The sequence below is a fragment of the Piliocolobus tephrosceles genome, chromosome 15, assembly GCF_002776525.5.
Source record: "Piliocolobus tephrosceles isolate RC106 chromosome 15, ASM277652v3, whole genome shotgun sequence".
NCBI classification, from domain to species: domain Eukaryota; kingdom Metazoa; phylum Chordata; class Mammalia; order Primates; family Cercopithecidae; genus Piliocolobus; species Piliocolobus tephrosceles.
Genome location: NC_045448.1, coordinates 48,080,635 through 48,103,921, shown reverse-complemented (window position 1 = coordinate 48,103,921; position 23,287 = coordinate 48,080,635). Strand labels below are relative to the sequence as shown.

At 39.1% G+C, this 23,287-nt stretch overlaps 1 protein-coding gene across 1 annotated transcript in view; it reads left to right on the top strand.

The window, feature by feature from the left end:
• FBXO11 (F-box protein 11) overlaps positions 1 to 23,287 on the top strand; it is a 99,710-nt gene that overhangs the window by 75,031 nt on the left and 1,392 nt on the right. Inside the window, exons 12-22 of the mRNA XM_023223860.3 lie at positions 8,204 to 8,421; positions 9,262 to 9,347; positions 10,813 to 10,907; positions 12,162 to 12,284; positions 12,388 to 12,473; positions 17,833 to 17,909; positions 18,315 to 18,458; positions 21,238 to 21,348; positions 21,955 to 22,062; positions 22,385 to 22,493; positions 23,176 to 23,274. Coding sequence (XP_023079628.1) covers positions 8,204 to 8,421; positions 9,262 to 9,347; positions 10,813 to 10,907; positions 12,162 to 12,284; positions 12,388 to 12,473; positions 17,833 to 17,909; positions 18,315 to 18,458; positions 21,238 to 21,348; positions 21,955 to 22,062; positions 22,385 to 22,493; positions 23,176 to 23,274 — 1,256 coding nt within the window. The remainder of the gene's footprint in view (positions 1 to 8,203; positions 8,422 to 9,261; positions 9,348 to 10,812; positions 10,908 to 12,161; positions 12,285 to 12,387; positions 12,474 to 17,832; positions 17,910 to 18,314; positions 18,459 to 21,237; positions 21,349 to 21,954; positions 22,063 to 22,384; positions 22,494 to 23,175; positions 23,275 to 23,287) is intronic.

Here is a 23,287-nt window from a genome sequence, read left to right as displayed (position 1 = left end):
GCCTATTATACAACATTAAGCAATCGTAGGAATGTTGGATTCATGTATACAAATTTTCAACAACAAAGAAAATTTTTTATTTTCATTGTTTGTTCTTTCTGTTTTTTTTTGAGACAGAGTTTCACCCTTGTTGCCCAGGCTAGAGTGCAGTGGTGTGATCTCAGCTCATTGCAACCTCTACCTCCTGGTTCAAGCGATTCTCCTCTCAGCCTCCCAAGTAGCTGGGATTATAGGCATGCACCACCACACCTGCCTAATTTTGTATTTTTAGTAGAAACAGGGTTTCACCATGTTGGTTAGGCTGGACTTGAACCCCTGGCCTCAAGTGATTCACCTGCCTTGGCGTCCTGAAATCCTGAGATTACAGGCATGAGTTGCCACGTCTGGCCAATGCAGAATTCTTTTTTGAAACTAAACTAGACCATGGCCGGGTGCAGTGGTTCACTCCTGTGATCCCAGCACTTTGGGAGGCCAAGGCAGTTGGATCACTTGGGCTCAGGAGTTCAAAACCAGCCTGGACAACATGGTGAAACTCCGTCTCTACAAAAAATACAAAAATTAGCTGGGCATGGTAGCTCACACCTATAGTCCCAGCTACTTGCGGGGCTGAGACTGGAGGATCGCTTGAGCCCAGGAGGCAGAGGTTGCAGTGAGCCAAGATGTAAGATGTGTGCCATTGCATGGGATTTGAGGCGTGAGCCACCACACTTGGCCAAGTTCATCATTTTTGAAAGACCTCTGGTGATGGATGGTCCCTTGTTAAAGTTCACCATAGTAAGTTACTCCTTATCACACACACGCTCCTATACCATTTTAAAGAATAGATTTGTGCTTGTAAATATTACAGCATTTTTAAAAATAAGTCTAGGCAATGCTATAGGTAGATATTTCCGTTAAGGATTAATGAGATTTAAAAATTTTAAGATTTATAAAGTATTTCAACCTATCCCCACCCCATCATTTTTATTTTTATTTTGCAAAGGTTTAAAACATTTGCATTCCTACAGTTACTGGTCTATATTTATTCTGTATTTATTTATCATTTGTTATTTTATCATGGTTTCTCCATTCTTGAATTTTAAAATTTTGACTCATTCTTGGTATGGCTAGGTTTTGTCATCCAGTCATTTTTTTTTTTTTTAAAGAAAGGCTTATGGATATTATAGCTTGGATTCTTGCCATGTGAGAATCACTATCCATTGCCTTTTAACTTAGCTGAGTTTCTTTCTTTCCCTCACGATTCTGTAGACATTTTTCTATTCTAGCATTGAGCATGGCTGAGAACTCTGAGATCACACTGGGGTTTTTTCTTTCTTCTTTGCTTGAAAGATTGCTCTTCTACCTCAGTATCCATATTTTGGCTTTTGTCGATGTCGTATTGTTTTACTATTTTTCTGTTCCATATGTTCCTTTCTTTAGAAACTTAGCTATCTTTCTTGTTATTTATATTGCTATGTTCTGTTCTGTTTAGTGTTGTGTGAGGTTCTCAAATCCGTGTTCGTTACCACGTCTCCATAGTTTGTTTTTCTGTTGTTATTTTGCTTCCAGTGTGGGTCTTGCCTTTAATTTTTACATTTTTTAAATGAAATTTTTCTAACATACACCAAAGTAGAGAGAATAATACAATGACTCTCCAGGTACCTATTGTCTGCCTTCAACAACTATCATTTCATGGCCAGTTTTGTTTAATCAATACCTCATGTGTCTTATGACCTTCTTTACACTCTGGTTTATTTTGAAGTAAATACCAAACTTCATCATCTCTTGTAAATATTTTACCATGTGTCTTTAAAAGATGGGTGTTTTTTTTTTTCTTTCATATAACCACAATGCTAATTCACTCCTCAATAATTAGGAATAATTCCTTCATATCATCAAATTTTCAGTTAATGTTCACAGTTCTCCAGTTGTTTTTTGTTTATTTAATATTCAATTCAATGCAGAGTTGTTACTTTTGTAAAATAAGATTAAAATGTCATAGCAGGCCAGGCGTGGTGGCTCATGCCTATAATCCCAGCGCTTTGGGAGGCTGAGCAGGTGGATCACCTGAGGTCAGGAATTTGAGAACAGCCTGGCCAATATGGTGAAACCCTGTCTCTACTAAAAATACATAAATTAGCCGAGCATGTTAGCGCATGTCTGTAGTCCCAGCTACTCAAGAGGCTAAGGCAAGAGAATCACTTGAATCCAGGAGGCCGAGGTTGCAGTGAGCCGAGATCGCACCACTGCACTGCAGCCTGGGTGACAGAGCAAGACTCTGTCTCAAAAAATGAATGAATGAATGAATGAATAAATAAATGAATAAATAAAGTGTCATAGCAGTGCCAAATGGCTATAAAATTTTTTGAGGCTGGGTGCGGTGGGTCACGCCTGTAATCCTAATGCTTTGGGAGGACAAGGTAGGCAGATCACTTCAGCCCAGGAGTTCAAGACCAGCCTGCCCAGCACGGTGAAACGCTGCCTCGTCGTGGCATGTGCCTGTAATCCCAGCTTCTCGGGAGGTTGAGGCATGAGAATCACTTGAAGTGGGGAGGTGGGAGGCAGAGGTTGCAGTGAGCCAAGATCATGCCACTGCACTCCAGCCTGGGCGACAGAGGAGTGAGACTCTGTCCAAACAATAAAAAAATACATGGCATATTCATGCCATTAGATTTCATCACTTTAGAAGATAATAATAAGCTAAGCTTATTATAGCCTTTAGTTACTTGGGGAAAACTATACTTCACTGAAAGTCTAAGGTACTAACTTTGGTTAGCTCACAGCACCCTCCTCTTACCCAGATTTCACAGTATTTGGTAAGTGTTTTTATAGATTAGAGTTGTGGAAGTTTATTTCAATGAAGATAGCATTTTTCTCTCTTTTTAATCTGGAGAGTTTCTTGTGAAACTCTTGAATGCCTTTTATTTTGTCTTTTTTTTGGGGGGGACAGAGTCTCACTCTGTCACCCAGGCTGGTGTGCAGTGGTGCAATTGCGGCTCACTATAACCTCCACCTTCCAGGCTTCAGGCAGTTCTCAAGCTTCAGTCTCCTGAGTAGGTGGGATTACAGATGCCTGCCACCACGCACAGCTAACTTTTGTATTTTTAGTAGAGACGGGGTTTCACCATGTTGGTCAGGGTGGTCTAGAACTCCTGACCTCAAGAGATCCACCGTGCCTGGCCTACTTTGTCATATTTAATAAAGAATATTTTACTTCAAAAAATTTATACATGTTGGAACTTGTGTGGTTTGCATTAAAAGACAAAGCAGAGGCTGGGCACAGTGGCTCACACCTGTAATGCCAACACTTTGGGAGGTCGAGGCAAGAGGACGCATGAGCCCAAGAGTTTGAGACAGACCCTATCTCTACTAAAGAAATGTTATAAAAATTGGCTGGGCATGGTGGCACACACCTATAGTCCTAGAGCTACTTGGAAGGTTGAGGCAAGAGGATTGATTGAGCCCAGGAGTTCAAGGTTGTAATGAGATGTGATAGCTCCAGCTTGGGTGACAGGGAGATTCCTGTCTTCTTAAGAAAAATTTTTCGGCCGGGCTTGGTAGCTCTGTAATCCCGGCGCTTTGGGAGGCCAAGGCAGGTGGATCACTTGAGGCCAGGAGTTCAAGACTAGCCCGGCCAAAATGGCAAAACCCCATCTCTACTAAAAATACAAAACTTAGCTGGGTATGGTGGCACCCACCTGTAATCCCAGCTACTTTGGAGGCTGAGGCATGAGAATTGCTTGAACCTGGGATTTGGAGGTTGCAGTGAGCCAATATCACACCACTGCACTCCAGCCTGGGAGACAGTGAAACGCCACCTCAAAAAAAAAAAAAAAAAAATTTTCTAATTTCTTACAGTTCTGCATTATTGAATTATTTTGCACTAGAGGTATCTCTTAACAAAATGGTTGCATTTTATTAAAATACATATTGAAGCAGGCTCAGTGGCTCATGCCTATTATCCCAGCACTTCAGGAAGCCGAGGGAAGCAGATCACTTGAGGTCAGGAATTCTAGACCAGCCTGGCCAACATAGTGAAACCCCATCTCTACTAAAAATACAAAAATTAGCTGGGCGTGGTGGCTCACACCTGAAGTCCCAGCTCCTTGGGAGACCGAGGCAGGAGAATCACTTGAACCCAGGAGGCAGAGGTTGCAGTGAGCCAAGATTGCACCACTGCGCTCTAGCCTGGGCGACAGAGAGAGACTCCGTCCCTACCCACCCCCCCAAAAAAATAAAAAAATCTTGAAACAGAATTACATTAACTGAATCCATAATAAAGATAAGTTTCCTTGCAAAATTGTAAAACTATAAGTCAGTCAATCTTTGTCATTTCTAAAGGTAGTAAAATCATAGTTGTGGCAATGTAGAGGCTTCTCATTTTAAGGTCATTGAGAAAAGATAACTTTTTGCTGCTTTGTTTTCTTGAAAGTTACTCTGAAACAAAAGATACAGATTATAAACTCCATATTTGATGGAATTAGGTGACATTTTTAATCCTTAACCTAAATTATTAATACAATGTGGTAAATGACTGCATGCCTGTGACCAGGGCAGCCAACCAGATTGGAGCAGGTTAAGGGTCCAGTAAAGCCGGGCATGGTGGCTCAAGCCTGTAATCCCAGCACTTTGGGAGGCTGAGATGGGCGGATCACGAGGTCAGGAGATCGAGACCATCCTGGCTAACATGGTGAAACCCCGTCTCTACTAAAAAATACAAAAAACTAGCCGGGCGCGGTGGTGGGCACCTGTAGTCCCAGCTATTCGGGAGGCTGAGGCAGGAGAATGGCGTGAACCTGGGAGGCGGAGCTTGCAGTGAGCTGAGATCCGGCCACTGCACTCCAGCCTGGGCAACAGAGCAAGACTCCGTCTCAAAAAAAAAAAAAAAAAAGTCCAGTAAAGCTGTTCAGGAAGATAAATTGGTAAGCCTAATATAAATGTAAATGTATTAAGAGGTGATTTACAGGAGGTGATGCAGGAGAATTGCTTGAACTCGGGAGGTGGAGGTTGCAGTGAGCCAAGATTGGGCCACTGCACTCCATCCTGGGCAACAGAGTGAGACTCTGTCTCAAAGAAAATAAAAAGAGAAGTGATTTGGACAACTGGCAGCAAGTTTAGGATAGAGTTGTTACTAGAAAGCTAAGCAAAGGAGAAAAAAATCTAAAAAATTGTGCAGCAAAGAATATATAGTCATATTTTATGGCTCAACTCTGAATAGCACACTAATCTAACCAAAATTAAGGTACAGCTACGCTGAAAGGATACAATGTGTGAGTATATATTGCGGGGATAGAGAGATAGGAGAGCTAAATTCTACTCTCCTATAATAGAAGTCAGTGGATAATACCTAAAACTGGAAAGTCAAGATTTGGTAACACAGTGTGTTACTTAATAAGATAGAGGTGAATCAAAAGAATCAGCTAAAAGAATTAAAAGTGGGGGCCTCTAGATAAAGGAAATGAGGGAGAGGGCTGCTATTTGCCTTAAAAAACTTGTGCATCTAGTTGAGTCTCTTAACTATGTAAAATCAAAACCTAAAGAAAACAAAAAGATTATCCCTTGCATTTGAATGCTGTTTAGTCAGTGTATATCAAATTTTTTTTTTTTTTTTTTTTTTTTTTTTTGTTGCTGGATCACTGCATTCAGAGATAAGCACATTTTGCTTGCAGCGCTGTAAAAGTTTACCACTCAGATTTGTCAGCCTGGCATGGTGGCTCACACCTGTAATCCCAGCACTCTGAGAGGCCAAGGTGGGAGGATTGCTTGAGGCTGAAAGTTTGAGACCAGCCTGGGCAACATGATGAAACTCCATCTCTACTAAAAACACAAAAATTGACCAGGCTTGGTGCCATGCACCTGTGGTCTTATCTACTTGGGAGGTTGAGTGGGGAGGATTGTTTGAGCCCAGGAGGTTAAGGCTTCAGTGAGTGAGTGATTGCACCCTTGCACTCCAACCCAGGCAACAAAGTGAGAACCTGTCTCTAAAAAAAAAAAAAAAAAAAAAGACAAAATCCACCAGATATGTCATTCAACTCCTGGCAGAGAGAGACTAAGGGTTAAACTAATTGTGCTCCCTCCTCATGGGTGAAAACATCTGAAATGGTGAATAATCCTAATCTAATATTAAGGTCTCTTTGTCTAGCCTCTTTTTGTTTTTTTGATGGTCAGTTTTGCCATAACAGTGTATTTATACACCCAGTGTCTGTTCACTTTTATTTTGTATAAAATCAAAGAAAAAGTTTTATATTTGAAGATGCTATCTTATATATAGCCCCTGATTTGTTTTATAAAAAGAATAAGATTATAATTCAAATGTAGAGAGATAATTTATAGATAATTTGTTCTTTATTAGAAAATGAAATCTGAAAAGTACTTCTGTATGTTATTCTTAGAGGCCTGTTTTCTTGAAGAGTTAAACATGTAGTATACTAGAGTATTCAGAATATCACCTTTTTAACCTCTACTAAATTTGGCACAAAATTCATCAAATCCTGTTTGAGTTCTTACTGTGTGTAAAGTCTTACGTACATGCTCCAGAAGTTAGAATAGTCCAGACAGAAGCTTATGATGGGGTAGAAATGGACATATATAAATATAGAAATAATATAAGGCAATACATGAAAGTAACATGAGAAAAATACTTAGTGCTAAAGGAATTTTAAAGAGGAAGGAGATTAAGCACATTCAGTTTTTTCTCAATACAGTCTGCGTTGAGTCTTCGGCCTTAGGATATCAGAATTATGGTAACTTCCATTATCATTATAAAAGTAAAACATGTCCATTATATAGAAAATTTAAGAAATTCAAAGTATGAAGAAAGACATAATTATCCATAATTCCACCACTCATAATCATCTCACAGTTTTGTTCCATCCTTCAAATTTCCTTTAAACAAAATTGAGATTATACATAATGTATACTACTTGAAAACTTGTTCTGTTCATTTAACTTGTATAGGATGAACATAAGTCTTCAAAAACATTGTATTTAGCCAGTTCTCTATTATTGGGCTAAGGTGAAATTTTTTTTAAAAATTGCTCTTATTGTAAGACTCTTGATTGTGTTCTTTGGTCAACCTTTATTTATTTTTGAGACTCTCGCCCAGGCGGGAGTGCAATGGTGTGATTACAGCTCACTGCAGCCTCAACCTCCCAGGCTCAAACAATCCTCCCACCTCAGCCTCCCTAATAACTAGGCCTATAGGCACATGCCACCACACCTGTATTTTGTTTTTAATTTTTTCTGTAGACACGACATCTCACTATGTTACCCAGGCTGGTCTTGAGCTTCTAGGCTCAAGCAGTCCTCCCTGCTCGACCTTCCAAAGTGCTGGGAGGCCCAGCCACAACTTTTAGAAGCTGACTTGTTGGGACATTTTTAAGGGAGCCAAGGTTTGTATTCTTAATGACTTTAACCTTTTGTTGAAGGATATATACTTACTAGTTAATAGTATTCATCTACATTTATTGAATAGCACTTTTGCTGTTTTTTCTTCATGCCTTTGAATGTACTTGGACTTATTAATGAGGATGTATAGTTCTTTGTTTTGCTAAAACATTTAAATCATTAGCCAGGCATGGTGGCGTGTGCCTTTCTATAGTCCTAGCTACTCAGGAGGCTGAGGTGGGAGGATTGCTTGAGTCCAGGAGTTTGAGGCTGTATGAGCTATGATTGTGCTGCTGTACTCCAGCCTGAACAACAGAGTGAGACCTTGTCTGTTAAAAAAAAAAAAAAAATTTAACTCTTTTTCTTTCCATGATTATTACTTGAAGCTTAGTGTATATACCTGTTTTTTATTCTTACTCTTAAACTTTTTTTTTTTTTTTTGAGACGGAGTTTCGCTCTTGTCACCCAGGCTGGAGTGCGGTGGCGCAATCTCGGCTCACTGCAACCTCTGACTCCTGGTGACTCCTGGGTTCAAGCAGTTCTCCTGCCTCAGCCTCCCAAGTAGCTGGGATTACAGGTGTGAGCCACCACACCCAGCTAATTTTTGTATTTTTAGTAGAAACGGGGTTTCACCATGTTGGCCAGGCTGGTCTCCTCCTGACCTCAGGTGATCCACCTTCCTCAGGCTCCCAAAGTGCTGGTTTACAGGCGTGAGTCACCATGCCCAGCCTTAAATGTTCCTAATAATTTTTAGGTATGCATTGAAATGTTTTTTAAATGGCATTTCTTTTTTTGTAAAGTAGCCTTTACCTGCAGATTTAATTTCTGTATTTTTCAGGGTTACTTTGAAAGTTGCAACATACACAGAAATAGGATAGCAGGCTTTGAAGTAAAAGCCTATGCTAACCCCACAGTGGTTCGATGTGAAATTCACCATGGGCAGACTGGAGGAATATATGTCCATGAAAAAGGAAGAGGACAATTCATAGAGAATAAAATCTATGCAAACAACTTTGCAGGTGTATGGATTACCTCAAATAGCGACCCAACAATAAGGTATTTTTACATGTAATTATGGGTGAAAATTACGTTTTCACTTCAGGATTTGTCTTAAAAGTCAAGATACTGAGCTTTAAGTCTTGAAAGTTTTTGTTAGACATTTGACTTCTATAAAATAGATTTTCCTAGTTAAAGTCTGTGCATCTGAATAAGCCATAGCTATTGCAGATTTATTTTTTGGTGTTTTTTGTTTTTGTTTTAGTGATATAAGCCATATGTGATATTATTTTATGAAAAATGCAAATGCTGTGATTTTTATTTTAAATTCATCAAACTGCATTATAGATGAATAAATAGGGCTATTACCTCCCCTTGGAGCTTGAAGGACATTGTCTTTTTTTTCTTGATAGTTAGCAAATAGAATACCTTAGGAAAAATATCTGAAAGATTCTTGGCCAGAAAGACTAAAATTATCAAAAAGTCAAAAATGCAAGCTGTCATTTTCCCTTAATAAGCCAGAATTGTAGAACCAGAGCTATTATAATTTAATCAAACACTATGAATTATTTTTGTCAAATTTTATTTTCCACTGGCTTTATGGAAGTTAGATTTTGGGATTTCCATCTTGTTAATATTCATCAAATGTTTCTAGATCAGCTGAAAAATTGTTTTGAATGTATTAGCTGTTTTGAGGGGAATTTTTAAGAATGCTACATACATTCTCTCAAATAGTAGTTTGACTTTTCCAAAGTCTTAGACCTTAGAAATAACTAAGAAATTGAGGCCTTAGAAGTTATATAATTTGTTATATGACCATGAGGGACCTTTACAGTTATATAAAACAAGTAAGTTTGGCTGAATAGATGTCTTCTTTTTTATTATTTCACATAATTATAGGGGAAATTCTATATTTAATGGAAATCAAGGAGGAGTTTACATCTTTGGTGATGGACGAGGCCTTATTGAAGGAAATGACATTTATGGTAAGTGTGTGGTTTTGTCCTATGAAACTTATAGATTGATATGTCTTCTTGATATTAGCAAAATGATGGAACATTTTGAAACTACCCAAGTGGAAGCACTGATCCAGCTTCTTTAATTTTTTTTTTTTTTTTTTTTTTTTAAAGAGGTGAGGTCTTACTCTCTTGTGTAGACTGGAGCACAGCAGCACAAACATGGCTCACAGCAGCCTCAGACTTCTGGGCTCAAAGCGACCTTCCTGCCTCAGCCTCCCTGGTAGCTAGGACTATAGGCATGTGCTACCATGCCCCACTCATTTATTTGTGGAAGCCGGGTCTTGCCATGTTGCCTGGGCTAGTCTTGAACTCCCGGCCTCAGGTGATCTTCCTACCTTGGTCTCCCAAAATTCTGGGATTGCAGGTGTGAGTCTCATGCACTGCCATTTATTTATTTATTGTTGTTGTTGTTGAGACAGAATCTCACTCTGTTGCCTAGGCTGGAGTGCAGCGATGCAATCTTGGCTCACGGCAACCTCTGCCTCCCAAGTTCAAGCGATTCTCATGCCTCAGCCTCCAGAGTAGCTGGGATTACAGGTGCATGCTACCATGCCCGGCTCAATTTTGCCTTTTTAATAGAGACGGGTTTTGCCATGTTGACCAGGCTGGTCTCGAACTCCTGGCCTCAAGTGATCTGCCTGTTTCAGCCTCAGCCTCCCAGATTGCTGGGATTACAAGTATAAGCCACCACGCCCAGCCTAAATTCTTAATAAAGATTATTCTGTGATATTTATTCACAGGCACTATGCCAGATACCAGGGATGAAAATATAAATTAGAACTTAGTCCCAAGGAGTATGTGCAGTTTTCATAGTTTCACTCTGTTGTTTAATAGTTAATAAATTATTTCTGTGGTAGTTTAATATACTTTGTACTAATTGAAGAAAGAAAATGTGTATTCCTCTTTAAAGTTTTAGGAACATTAAATCAGCAAAAAATCAGTAGGTATCTGTGTGTCTGACACCAATATGTGCATGGGCTTTCGCTTCTGGTAACACTAACCTGGTTAATATTTACATAAAGCTTTACTAAGTGTCAGGCACTCTGCTGAGCATCTTAAACTGAGTTAACTCATATAATATTCACATCAACACTGTGAGGTAGATACCATTAAATATTGATCAGGATACAGAGGCACAAAGATACTTACTGATCAGTATACAGAGGCACAAAGAGGTTAAATTACTTATTCAGGGTCACAGAGGAAGTAGAATTCCTGAGATTCGAAATGTGTCACCTCGGCTCCAGAGTCTCCACTATGCTATACTGCCTGCAGCTCTCTGCATCTATTTACACTTCTAGTTCTCTTAATATTGTCTTGTAATGGTCACTCAAATTCTGGTGTAAGAATTTTAACCACTACCTAATGTAAAACCCTTACTGTATTCCCCAGGCTCACAAATGTTGACATTGTAACTTTTATTTTTAAATAGGCAATGCATTAGCAGGAATTCAAATTAGGACAAACAGTTGTCCAATTGTTCGGCATAACAAAATTCATGATGGCCAACATGGTGGGATTTATGTGGTAAGTTAATGTATATGGTTCTATAAACTCATGCATCAAAACCAGGGAGATAAAGGGTTTCTCCTTAAGCTTTTAGGTAGGCCATATTCAACTTTTGAAGTATGAATTCATGACTGCAATTAATGTTAAACAGTAAATAACATTCTTGTTCTCCCTGCCAGTATCTTAATGACTTCTGATTTTATAGTTTGTGTTGAATTATGTAAAATTTAATCAGCAGCTGACTAAATTTAGGCATAAGAGATACACCTTTTTATTAAAGTCTTTATTATTGGCAATATGGGATAGCCTTAGCAGCAATTCATTTGCAGTCTATTATATTTGTTACACCAGAATTTTACGAGTATGACTACTGTATGAGTCTCTGAAATTCTGCCACTTTTTTTCATTTGAATTTATGTTAAAATATAATTAACTTTCAAAAGTTTGAAAACTGTGTATTAATCATCTTCGCTCATGGTATCTAAACTTTTGCAAGTGATTCAAGTAAGAAAATGTAGGAAATTTCAAAAAAGTCCTTATGTTTTGCAAAGCATTTAATTTTCATCTGTGGTTCTAGAGATGCACATGTCCTCAATTATCTGCTAAAAGTAAAAATTTTGTGAATATGAAACCGTATCATTTTGAATTGATTTCACCAGAAATATGTTTGAAGTAACTGTCTGTTTATTACTAAATGAGAGGTTGTTAGTTACACATCCTAGGGTGAATTAATTTATTTTGCTAAAGAAAATTGAATGCTGCTACTGCTGTTACTGTGTATAAAATCACTTAAAGAACAGTATAAAATTTTTGAAAGCTTAAAACTCAGGTAGAGGCTACGTAAAAAGAATGTTGGCCGGGCACAGTGGCTCACGCTTATAATCCCAGCACTTTGGGAGGCCAAGGCGGGTGGATCACGAGGTCAGGAGTTCAAGACCACCCTGGCCAAGATGGTGAAACACCGGCTCTACTAAAAATACAAAAATTTGCTGGGCGTGGTGGCGGGCACCTGTAATCCTAGCTACTCAGGAGGCTGAGGCAGAGAATTGCTTGAACCCAGGAGGCGAAGGTTGCAGTGAGCCAAGATGACGCCACTGCACTCCAGCCTGAGACTCCATCTCAAAAAAAAAAAAAAAAATGTTGCCATTACCTCCTTACTCAGATGAAAAAACACAAATGGAAATTTTTTTAACTGTCTATAAAGGGGGTAAGAGACTATAAACGCCTTGCTTATAGAAGATATGTATTATAACCAGTGTAACTTTTATTTAGCATGAAAAGGGACAAGGAGTAATAGAAGAGAATGAAGTTTATAGTAACACTCTGGCTGGAGTCTGGGTGACAACTGGCAGCACTCCAGTACTGAGAAGAAACCGGATACACAGTGGCAAGCAGGTAGGATTAGCCTGGGCTCTTGGATGGGAAATATATTGTTTTGTAAATACTTGACCCTTAAAAAAGCTTTTTTTTTTTTTTTTTTTTTTTTTTGTAATTTTAGGTTGGTGTTTATTTTTATGACAATGGACACGGAGTACTAGAAGACAATGATATCTATAATCACATGTATTCAGGGGTTCAGATAAGGTAAATGTTTTCACATTTGGCTTTCTTTTGGGAGGGAATTAGGAGTATGTAGGGTGTGAGAAAAAATTTGCTTATTGTTTAATGCCCAATCTTTATTCCCCTGTTACATATATATATATTCACATTCTTAAAATAATCTTGACTTAAATTGTCAGAATGTAGCTTTCCTTGGTCTAGGTGAGGACAGAAGCCAGTGGTACATGTGCCATAAGAGCTCACTTCCACCATTCCGCTTTCCACTGTAAGAGTCACATCAGCTGCCAATATAATCCTTCATACTTGGAGAGTGGAAGTCTGTATTAAAATACTTGTGCATTATGCCTGGTGTGTCATTGCCACTCAATAAACTGAAGCTTCTGTTTTATGCTATTTCTTTAAAATTAATAGTTTTTGATATGCTTCTAATATTTTAAGTTATTGGAACTCTAGCAGTCCTAATGATCATATACTGGCATACCTCTGTTTATTACACTTTACGGTTTATTGTGCTTCACAGATACTGTTTTTTTTTTTTTGTTTTTTTTTTTTTTTTTTTTTTACACAAATTGAAGGTTTGTGGCAACCCTGTGTTGAGCACATCTCTCAGTGCCATTTTTTTCCAGCAGCATATCTGCTCCCTATCTGTCTTATTTTTATAATTCTTAGAGTACTTCAGATTTTTTCGTTATCATTATATCTGTATGGTGATTTCTGATAGTGATTTTTGTTGTTTCTGTTTTTTTTTTTGAGATTGAGTTTCACTCTTGTTGCTCAGGCTGGAATGCAATGGCACGATCTCAGCTTACCGCAACCTCCACCTCCTGGTTTCAAGTGATTCTCCTTCTCCTGCCTCAGCCTTCCAAGTAGCTGGGATTACAGGCATGTGCCACCATGCCCGGTTGACTTTGTATTTTTAGTAGAGACAGGGTTTCTCCACATTGATCAGGCTGATCTCAAACTCCCGACCTCAGGTGATCTGCCCACCTCGGCCTCCCAAAGTGCTGGTATCACAGGTGTGAGCCACCGCACCCGCCCTGATCAGTGATCTTTGATGTTACTATTGTGATTGTTTTGGGACACCCTTAACTGAGCCCAGGACAACAAACTTAATCTGTAAATGTTGTGTGTGTTCTGACTGTTCCACCAAGCAGCCATTCCTGTCTCTGTCCCTCTCCTCAGGCTTCCCTATTGCCTGCGACACAACAGTATCAAAATTAGGCCAATTAGTAATCCTAAAATGGCCTCTGTACGTGTTGAAGTGAAAGGAAGAGTTGCATATCTCTCTCTTTAAATCAAAAGCTAGAAATGATTATGGTTAGTGAGGAAAGTATGTCAAAAGCCTGAATAGGCCAAAAGCTAGGCCTCTTGTCCAGTTAGCTAAGTTGTGAATGCAAAGGAGAAGTCCTAAAAAAAATTAAAAATGCTATTCCAGTAAACACACGAATGATAAGAAAGCAAAACAAAACAACCTTTTTGCTTAGTTTCTCAGGGTTCAAAGCAAAATAATAAAACAAAAAAAAAAATTGACTTATGCTGATATGGAGAATGTTTTAGTGATCTGGATAGAAGATCAAACCAGCCACAACATTCCCTTAAGCCAATTCCTAATACAGAGCAAGGCCCCAACTCTCTTCAGTTCTACGAAGGCTGAAAGAAGTGAAGAAGCTGCAGAAGAAAAGTTTTAAGCTAGCAGAGGTTGATTCGTGAGGTTTAAGAAAAAAAACTTAAGTGCAAGGTGAAGCAGCAAATGCTGAGACAGAAGCTACAGAAAGTTATCCCAGAAGATATAGCTAAGATCATTGTTGAAGGTGGCTACACTAAACAGATTTCGGTGTAGACTCAATAGCTTTATATTGGAAGAAGATACATCCAGGACGTTCATAGCTAGAGGGGAGAAGTCAATGCCTGACTTCAAAGGGCACGCTGATCTCTTGTTAAGGGTTGGTTCAGCTGATGACTTTCAGTTGCCGGCATTGCTCATTTACCATTCTGAAAACCCTAGGGCCTTTAAGAATGATGCTAAATCGACTCTGCCTGTGCTCTATAAAGGGAACAACAAATCATGGATGATAGCACATGAATTTACAATACAGTTCACTGAATATGTTAAGTCCACAAAACATATCATAAAGGAAACAATAAATCATGGTTGATAGCACATGAATTTACAGTACAGTTTACTGAATATGTTAAGTCCACTATTGAGACCTAGTGCTCAGAAAAAAATACGTATTTCAAAATATTACTGCTCATTGACAATGTACCCAGTAACCCAAGAATTCTGATGCAGATGTACAAGGAGATTAGATTAATGTTGTTTTCATGCCTGCTAATACAGCATCCATCCCACAGTCCATGGATCAAGGAGTAATTTCAATTTTTAAGTCTTTTTATATAAGAAATTATTTTTAGAAAGCAGTAGTTGCCATAAATAGTGATTCCTCTGATGAATCTGGGCAAAGTAAATTGAAAACCTCTAGAAAGGATTCACCATTCCAGATTTCATTAAGAACATTCATGATTCCTGGGAGGAGATCTGAAAAAGTGCTGTAATCCAAGCATTTTGGGAGGCTGAGGTGGAAGGATCACCTGAGGCCAGGAGTTCAAGACCAGCCTGCGCAACATAGTGAAACCCTGTCTCTGTAAAAAATAGAAAAAATTAGCTAGGCATGATGGCATGCACCTGTGGTCCCAGCTACCCAGAAGGCTGAGGTGAGAGGATTGCTTGAGCCCAGGAAGTCGAGGCTGCAGTGAGCTATGATCATACCACTGTTCTTCAGCCTGGATGACTGAGTGAGACCCTGTCTCAAAAAAAAAAAAAAAAAAAAAGCCGGGCGCGGTGGCTCAAGCCTGTAATCCCAGCACTTTGGGAGGCCGAGGCGGGCGGATCACGAGGTCAGGAGATCGAGACCATCCTGGCTAACACGGTGAAACCCCGTCTCTACTAAAAAAGTACAAAAAAACTAGCCGGGCGAAGTGGTGGGCGCCTGTAGTCCCAGCTACTGGGGAGGCTGAGACAGGAGAATGGCGTAAACCCGGGAGGCGGAGCTTGCAGTGAGCTGAGATCTGGCCACTGCACTCCAGCCTGGGCGACAGAGCGAGACTCCGTCTCAAAAAAAAAAAAAAAAAAAAAAAAAATTCCAGTTATGCCCTGGGCCAATGTTGAGCTTTTCTGCCCAGGAAGGGCTAAGTTCTAGTACTGGCAGGGGTGCAACCCAAGGGGTGGCCAGGGTTCTCACCACCCTTGGCCATGGGGCAGTCTGGTCTAGACAGCAGGGGTATGTTTTCAGGGCTGAAGTTTTCCCCCCACCTAGTCCTGAACACCTCGGGTGCTGGAGCACCTGTGTTCCCATGAGGCCAGCATGGGCCACGCATGGCTTCAAAAGGTCCTTGAGGCTTGACTAAGTGTGCCAGTTTCATTCTGAACATGCTGCTCTAAAACACATCCCTGCTGAGCCACAGGAGGATCAGATATTGTGAGCTTCTGGCCTGTTGATGCTCAAGAGCTGGGGCGTGTGGGGAAAACTCCAGAACTTCTAACTCTTGCTAACCTTACATCTGGGATTCTTAACGCCCTCAGCTGAAGAACTCGATGAATTTCAGCTTTGAAGAGTTTCTTCTAACACTTGGCCAATTTCAGCCAGGCTTTGCTAAAGTTCTCTGAAATTGGGGGACTGAAAGTCAGTTACTTGGATCACAAGTTACCTGTGAAATCTGCAAGCACCTGCTGTCAGGGCTCATTAAACCCCGAAGTATGACACCTTGGCATACAGACTACTCTGACCCAGAGGAGACTGGAAGGCCTCAGAAGCCAGGTCTTTGTCCTTCCCTCCTGGTTCCTGTCCCCTTTTCTCCCCCAAATTGAGTCCCAGAAGCCAGAATTATTTTTCCCCAAAGCAGGTCTTAGAAACTAGAATTCCTTTCTCTCAAAGCCAGCCATAAAACCTAGCAAGGTCACTCTTTCCTTTCTTCCTGGAAGATCCTCCTTCCTGAGGGGGTCCTGCCCCATACCCAGGGGAAGGGGAATTGTACAGAGCAGCTTTGCTGGGTTTCCCCACTCCATCCATCACCGTTAGGCCAGATCCTTTGTGTCCAGTCACATTTCTGCATGGCTGTTCATTCATCAAACCTAAATATAAACAAGGTTTTCATGGCCAGGACAAAAATATAATAACGACATTAACAGGAGTTTGGAAGAAGCTGATTCCAACCCTCATGGATGACTAGGGGTATAAGACTTTGGTGGAGGAACTAATTCCAGACGTGGTAGAAATTGCAAGAGAAGTAGAATTAGAAAATGGAACTTGAAGATGTGACTGAATTGCTGCAACCTCATGATAAAATTTGGACAGATGAGGAGTTGCTTCTTTACAGATGAGCAGAGTGGTTTTTCTTGAGGTGGAGTCTGTTCCTGTTGAAGATGCTGTGAACATGGTTGAAATGACAACAAAGGATTTAGAATATTGCATAAGCCTGTTAATAAAGTAGTAGCAGGGTTGGCAAGGATTGACAATTTTGAAAGAAATTCTGTGAGCAAAATGCTATAACAACATTGCATGTAGGAATGCTACAGAGAAATCTTCCGTGAAAGGAAGTCAGTCTGTGTGGCAGATTTGTCTTATTTTAAGAGATTGCCAATTGGTCAGGTGCAGTAGATCATGCCTGTAGTCCCAACACTTTGGGAGACTGAGGCAGGTGGATCACTTGAACCCAGGATTTTGAGAACAGCCTGAGCAACATGGCAAAACCCATCTCTACAAAAAATACAAAAATTAACTGGGCATGGTGGCATGCACCCGTAGTCCCAGCTACTCGGGAGGCTTAGGCAGGAGGATTGCTTGAGCCCAAGGGTTCGAGGCTGCTGTGAGCTGTGATCATGCCACTGCAACTCCAGCCTGGGTGACAGAGCAAGACCCCATCTGTTTTTGTTTTTGTTTTGTTTTGTTTTGTTTTTAAACTCTCTGAAGACTCAGATTATTATTAGCATTTTTAGGAATAAATATTTTTAAGTTAGGGTATGTGCTTTTTGTTAATGTAATGCTATTGCATACTTTAAATAGACTACAGTATAATGTAAACACACTAGGAAACCAAAAAATTCGTGCGACTCTCTTTATTGCAATACTCGCTTTATTATGGTGGTCTGGAACGGAACCTGCAATTATCTCCAAGGTATGCCTATAATTCATTCCTTCATTTTACATATGAGGGGAATATATAAGTCACTTAATATAACCCCATTTAGTTTACATGTTAGGAAACTCTACAATAATAATCTGTAGTATGACTTACATGGATTTCTCCACTGTTTATCTCATGTAACATGAGGATATGGGAGTAGAAGCTATTGAAATGATACTATTTTCTATTCTATTCACAGGACTGGAAGCAACCCCAAAATTAGACGCAACAAAATCTGGGGAGGACAGAATGGTGGAATTCTAGTTTATAATTCTGGTATGTTTTATCTGTCATTTTTTTCTCTGTGTTAATAGACTTTAGAAATACACCTTCTAGGCTGGGCACGGTGGCTCACGCCTGTAATCCCAGCACTTTAGGAGGCCGAGACGGGTGGATCACCTGAGGTCAGGAGTTTAAGACCAGCTTGCCCAACATGGTGAAGCCCTGTCTCTACTAAATATTACAAAAATTAGCTGTGTATGGTGGCATATGCCTGTATTCCCAGCTACTCGGGAGGCTGAGGCAGGAGAATCGCTTGAACCCCGGAAGGCGGAGGTTGCAGTGAGCCGAAATCGCGCCACTGCACTCAGCCTGGCAACAGAGTGAGACTCCCTCTCAAAAAAAAAAAAAAAAAGAAAAAGAAATATACCTTCTAGATAACCTACGTTTTTGCATTTATAGGTCTAGGCTGTATAGAAGACAATGAAATATTTGACAATGCAATGGCTGGAGTCTGGATTAAGACAGATAGTAATCCTACACTAAGAAGAAATAAAATCCATGATGGAAGAGATGGTGGCATCTGTATATTTAATGGGGGTCGAGGTATTGTTGTTAATTTTGCATTAGTGAAAAATCCAGTTTTCCATTATTCTTCCATATCTCTAATGATCAATGACATTGCTAACTAAGTTATAAATGAGTGAATCTCAAGTCTTTTTCGTTATCAAGTTGAGCTGGTTTAGATTAGTGCCTAGTGTTAAGAGACAAATGTTTACAATACTTTTCCTTTTGTAGCCACTTTGAGTCTGCAGTTGTCAGTAAGCCTTTTTAAAAATAGAATTTGTTTACATTCTCTGGACCTTTTATTCAGAATAGTAATATGATTATAATAAACTTTCAAAGTCAAGTTATAGAAATAGGTGTGAGAAATTAATTGATCTGTAAATGTTTGAAAATGTCTTTAGTAAACGGGTATTACTTTTGTAACTGCTTTCAACTGTGTTTGTTGGAGAATGGAATTAATGAAGCCAAGATGTGCCTGGTTTGATATTCATAAAGGTCAACTCACTTTGCATTAAGGCAAAAGTTCCATAGTGCCTGCCCCTTACAGATGCATGTATACAGAGATTCTCAGAGCTGCCGTAATGCAAATCTGTCACTGTTCCTGAAATGTCAATAACCCAACATTTGTACCTATCTTACATAGAATAGCTAGTTATTACTCTTAACGTACCAAGATCTAATGAACAAAATTTAATACTACAACCAAGCAGTGATGATCCATTGACAGACTCTCCAGGAGCTTATAATCTAGTAATTCAGTGAAGTAACATATCTCAGTAGTTTTTACAAAATATAGTGAAGACACACAATACAGAATGGTTTATTTGCAAGGTGTTGAGAAACGGTTCATGCAAGTCAAATCACTTTTGAGCTGTCTTGAAAAATGAGTATTTACTGGTAAATGGGTTTGGGAGAGGTGAACAGACCATTCCAGATGTTATTTCACTTTTATTCTTTAAATACTGATTTAACACCTCTGTACCAACCACTATCATACAGATGCTAGAGATATAATGCTATATGAAACAGCACTACATCCATAAAATGAATAGTGTGATGGAGTGGAAAACGTAAACAAAAGTCTAGAGGAAATTGAACGCAAGGGAAGAGGTACTGCAAGTTGAGGCTAGAGAAGGGGCAAGGCCCAAATCATGAGGTTTTCTATATGCAGTAAGAACTCTGGACTCCATTTTAGCAATAGCACTTGAGATTGTAGTGAAAATAATCAAGATTAGAGACAGGGACTTGGAATAACTCAGGCAGTAAATAATAGCCTAAATTAAAATGATAGCATAAGGGTATGAAAAGGTTGGGGGTGGTGGGACATGTTAATGATATTTAAAAGGACAGAACTAGCTGGGCACAGTGGCTCACACCTGTACTTCCAGCTGCTCCAGAGGCTAAGGTAGGAGTATCACTTGAGTCTGGAGTTGGAGACCAGCCTAGGCAATATAGCAAGACCCTATCTCTATAAAAAGGGTGGAACCAACAGGACTGGGTCATTGATTTAATATGGGGGTTGAAAGAAAAGTGAAATATGATGGATACTTGGGATTCTGATTTGGGTGACTACCTTTCACTGAGGTAAGTTATATAGGAGATGGTTTCTGGAAAATAGTAAGGTCAGTTTTTAAACATAGAATCCAAGGTTGTCTTCTGGAATATCCAAATTGGTTATGACCTGAATGTGATTAATTATACTAAGATAAATGAATAGATATAAGAATTAGCAACAGTGGCTGGGTGTAGAGACTCATGCCTGTAATCCCAGCACTTTGGGGAGGCCCAGGTGGGTGGATCACTTGAAGTCAGGAGTCTGAGACCAGCCTGGCCAACGTGGTGAAATCTAAAAATACAAAAAAAAAAAAAAAAAATCGCCAGGGTGGTGGCAGGTGCTTGTAATCCCAGCTACTTGGGAAGCTGAATCAGAATTGCTTGAACCCGGAGGCGGGGGTTGCAGTGAGCCAAGATCGCACCATGGCACTCCAGCCTGGGTGGCAGAGTGAGACTGTCTCAAAAATAAAAAAGCAACAGTGTGTATGTAATAGTTGCAAGATGTAAGATCATGATCACCCAGAGTATGCAGAGGGAAATGAGAGGGACAGAACCCAGAAATATTAATACCCAGAGAGTGAACAGAATGGACCCCAAGAAGTCCCTGAGTCAGATTTTTCCCACTCATCCAGGGGAAATTTAGGTCAGTAATGTGAAATACCAGAGGGGTCACATGTCTACAGAAATAAAACCATGTCTCACATTAAGACAAACAAGTAGGACGGATATTTTGAAAGGCAAGGTGATGTTAAACTTTATTCTGAAAGAGTTTGTTAGAGAGGCAAGATAAGAGTTGCAGTTAACTGACTGGAAACTATGCAGCAGATGAAACTGGAATAAAGGAAACTCATCAGGAAATGATTATAGTAATCAAGGCCAGAAATAAGGGCTTGCTTGCCTGAACTAAAAACAGAGGATACAGAGGTTCTAGAAATATTTCAAAGGAATTAACTTTAATTCAGCAATACTCATTGAGAATCAACAGTGTACCTGGCACTGAAGATGAAGTGGTGAGTAAACTCAGACGTGGTCCCTGCTATCATGGAGATGGCAGATTGGGCACAATGCTCTTACCTGTCATTTTAGCAATTTTGTTAGATCCTTAATACCTCTGATAATAAACTGTTTTTGGCTGAAAAAATAGCCCTGTGAATTTTACAATGCAGTTAAATAAGAAACTAAAAGCAAACCTAAATACGCCCCGAAAAGTTAGTAGAGTCTGTTATATGCATTAGCCTTAATCTAAGGAAATATTTTATTATAGGTCTCCTTGAAGAAAATGATATTTTCAGGAATGCTCAAGCAGGTGTTCTCATCAGCACTAATAGTCATCCAATCTTAAGGAAAAACAGAATATTTGATGGATTTGCTGCAGGTTTGTATTTTCTTTTCTTACCTGTGGCTTATATATAGTTCTGCAAAGTGTTTGATGTGGAGTATATTCATTGTTTTGCTTATTAATTAAAATGTATAAAGTGTGCTGCTGAAGTGGCTGAATGCCTATTTATTCATTCACTTATGAGAGCACCTAATCAGCTTCTGGATTCTTCTACTATAAGCCAGACTCGAAGAAATATTGCTGTTATTGCGTAGTCATGATTATGAAACATTTATTGGGATAGAATAAATGCAGGCTTGTATTACCACTAGGAATACAGATAAATTCAATTCTTCAGATGAATTTACCAATTTAAATCTGCAACAGAAACACAGATGTTAAAATGGATGCAAATGAAATCCAGGTATCATGTATTTAAACTTTAAGACAGGCTAGTGTGAAAGTTAATTGCGGTTTTGACCATAATCATTGATAAGTGAATGTTACTGTTAGTGGTTGAAATAAATATCTACATTTTATTCAGTAGACATTGAGGGTTAATGTACTTTTATAAAAGAACCAGTTTACATTTGCATGCTAATTTCAGGTTTTTAAGAAGCAATATAAAGTGATGTATCTACTTGTTTGTAAATTTTACTTCAGGTATTGAAATTACAAATCACGCAACTGCAACACTAGAAGGCAATCAGATTTTTAACAACCGGTTTGGAGGCTTATTTTTAGCATCTGGTGTTAATGTGACAATGAAAGGTATGTTGGAGTCTGTTATACCAATAAATATATGCAGTATGCCATGAAAGATAATCAGAGGCCGTTTTATAACTTGATTCCTTATGTCACTCCCCAAGTTAACAACAATTTTAAGAGATTTTGAAAGAAACAGAGCTTTGGTTCTAAATGGTTCAAGTATCTTATACAAGGAAAATTCTATTCTTAGCTGATTTCTTACAATTCATTGGTTAGCTTCATTTAAAGCTCTTAAAAATAGTGGCTCTTCTGTTAGAATAATCCTATAATCTTTAGTTTTTAAAATATTAACAGTCCTCTGGATTTTTACTCTTTTTTATTACAGATAACAAAATAATGAACAATCAAGATGCCATAGAAAAGGCTGTTAGTAGAGGCCAATGTTTATATAAAATATCAAGTTATACCAGCTATCCCATGCATGATTTCTACAGGTAACTTAGAAATATATTGTGAGTCCTGAAAAGAGGAAGACTGATTTCCTTTTTAAATTAGCAATGTCTAGCATTTTTGGCTATTTGCCAGTGTTGAGACTATAACTGAAAATTTTATAATCAATCTACTTAAATATCGTGTGTTTAAGACTGTAACTATGGTTAGGCGTGGTGGCTTATGCCCGTAATCCTAGCACTAAACCAGCCTGGGCAACATAGGGAGACCCTGTCTCTACAAAACAAAACAAAGACCATAACTGGAAAAACCTAATACTACAGTAACTGATGTCATGTAACTCATGTTGTGTAACGTATTGTTTTCCTAGAAATTTCAGGGTAAAGATGTCAAGTGTTTGATATATCCCAATCACCATGACAGTTTTGACTCTTCACTCGTCCAAATTGAATCAGTCCAGAAAGATTTGAGAGGCTTTTAAAAGTGGAAAGAACTGCCTTTATACAACTTACAAATCATTCCTCTTCCCTCAGAAGATAAAGACGACAGGAAAATCACTTATTCCATTAAAGTTCCTTTTCAGAATTAATCTGGGCTGGAGCCACAAAGAATTTTGTTTTGGTCCTCTTAAAGCCAAGGGTCATAGGGTAATATATAAACAGAATGGAATGTTGTTTTGCATTAATGACATGTTTGAGAAAAGTAATTTAAGCTTTTGCTTTTTAGATGTCATACTTGTAACACCACAGATCGAAATGCCATATGTGTGAACTGCATTAAGAAGTGCCATCAGGGACACGATGTAGAGTTTATTAGACATGATAGGTATGTAGCACAT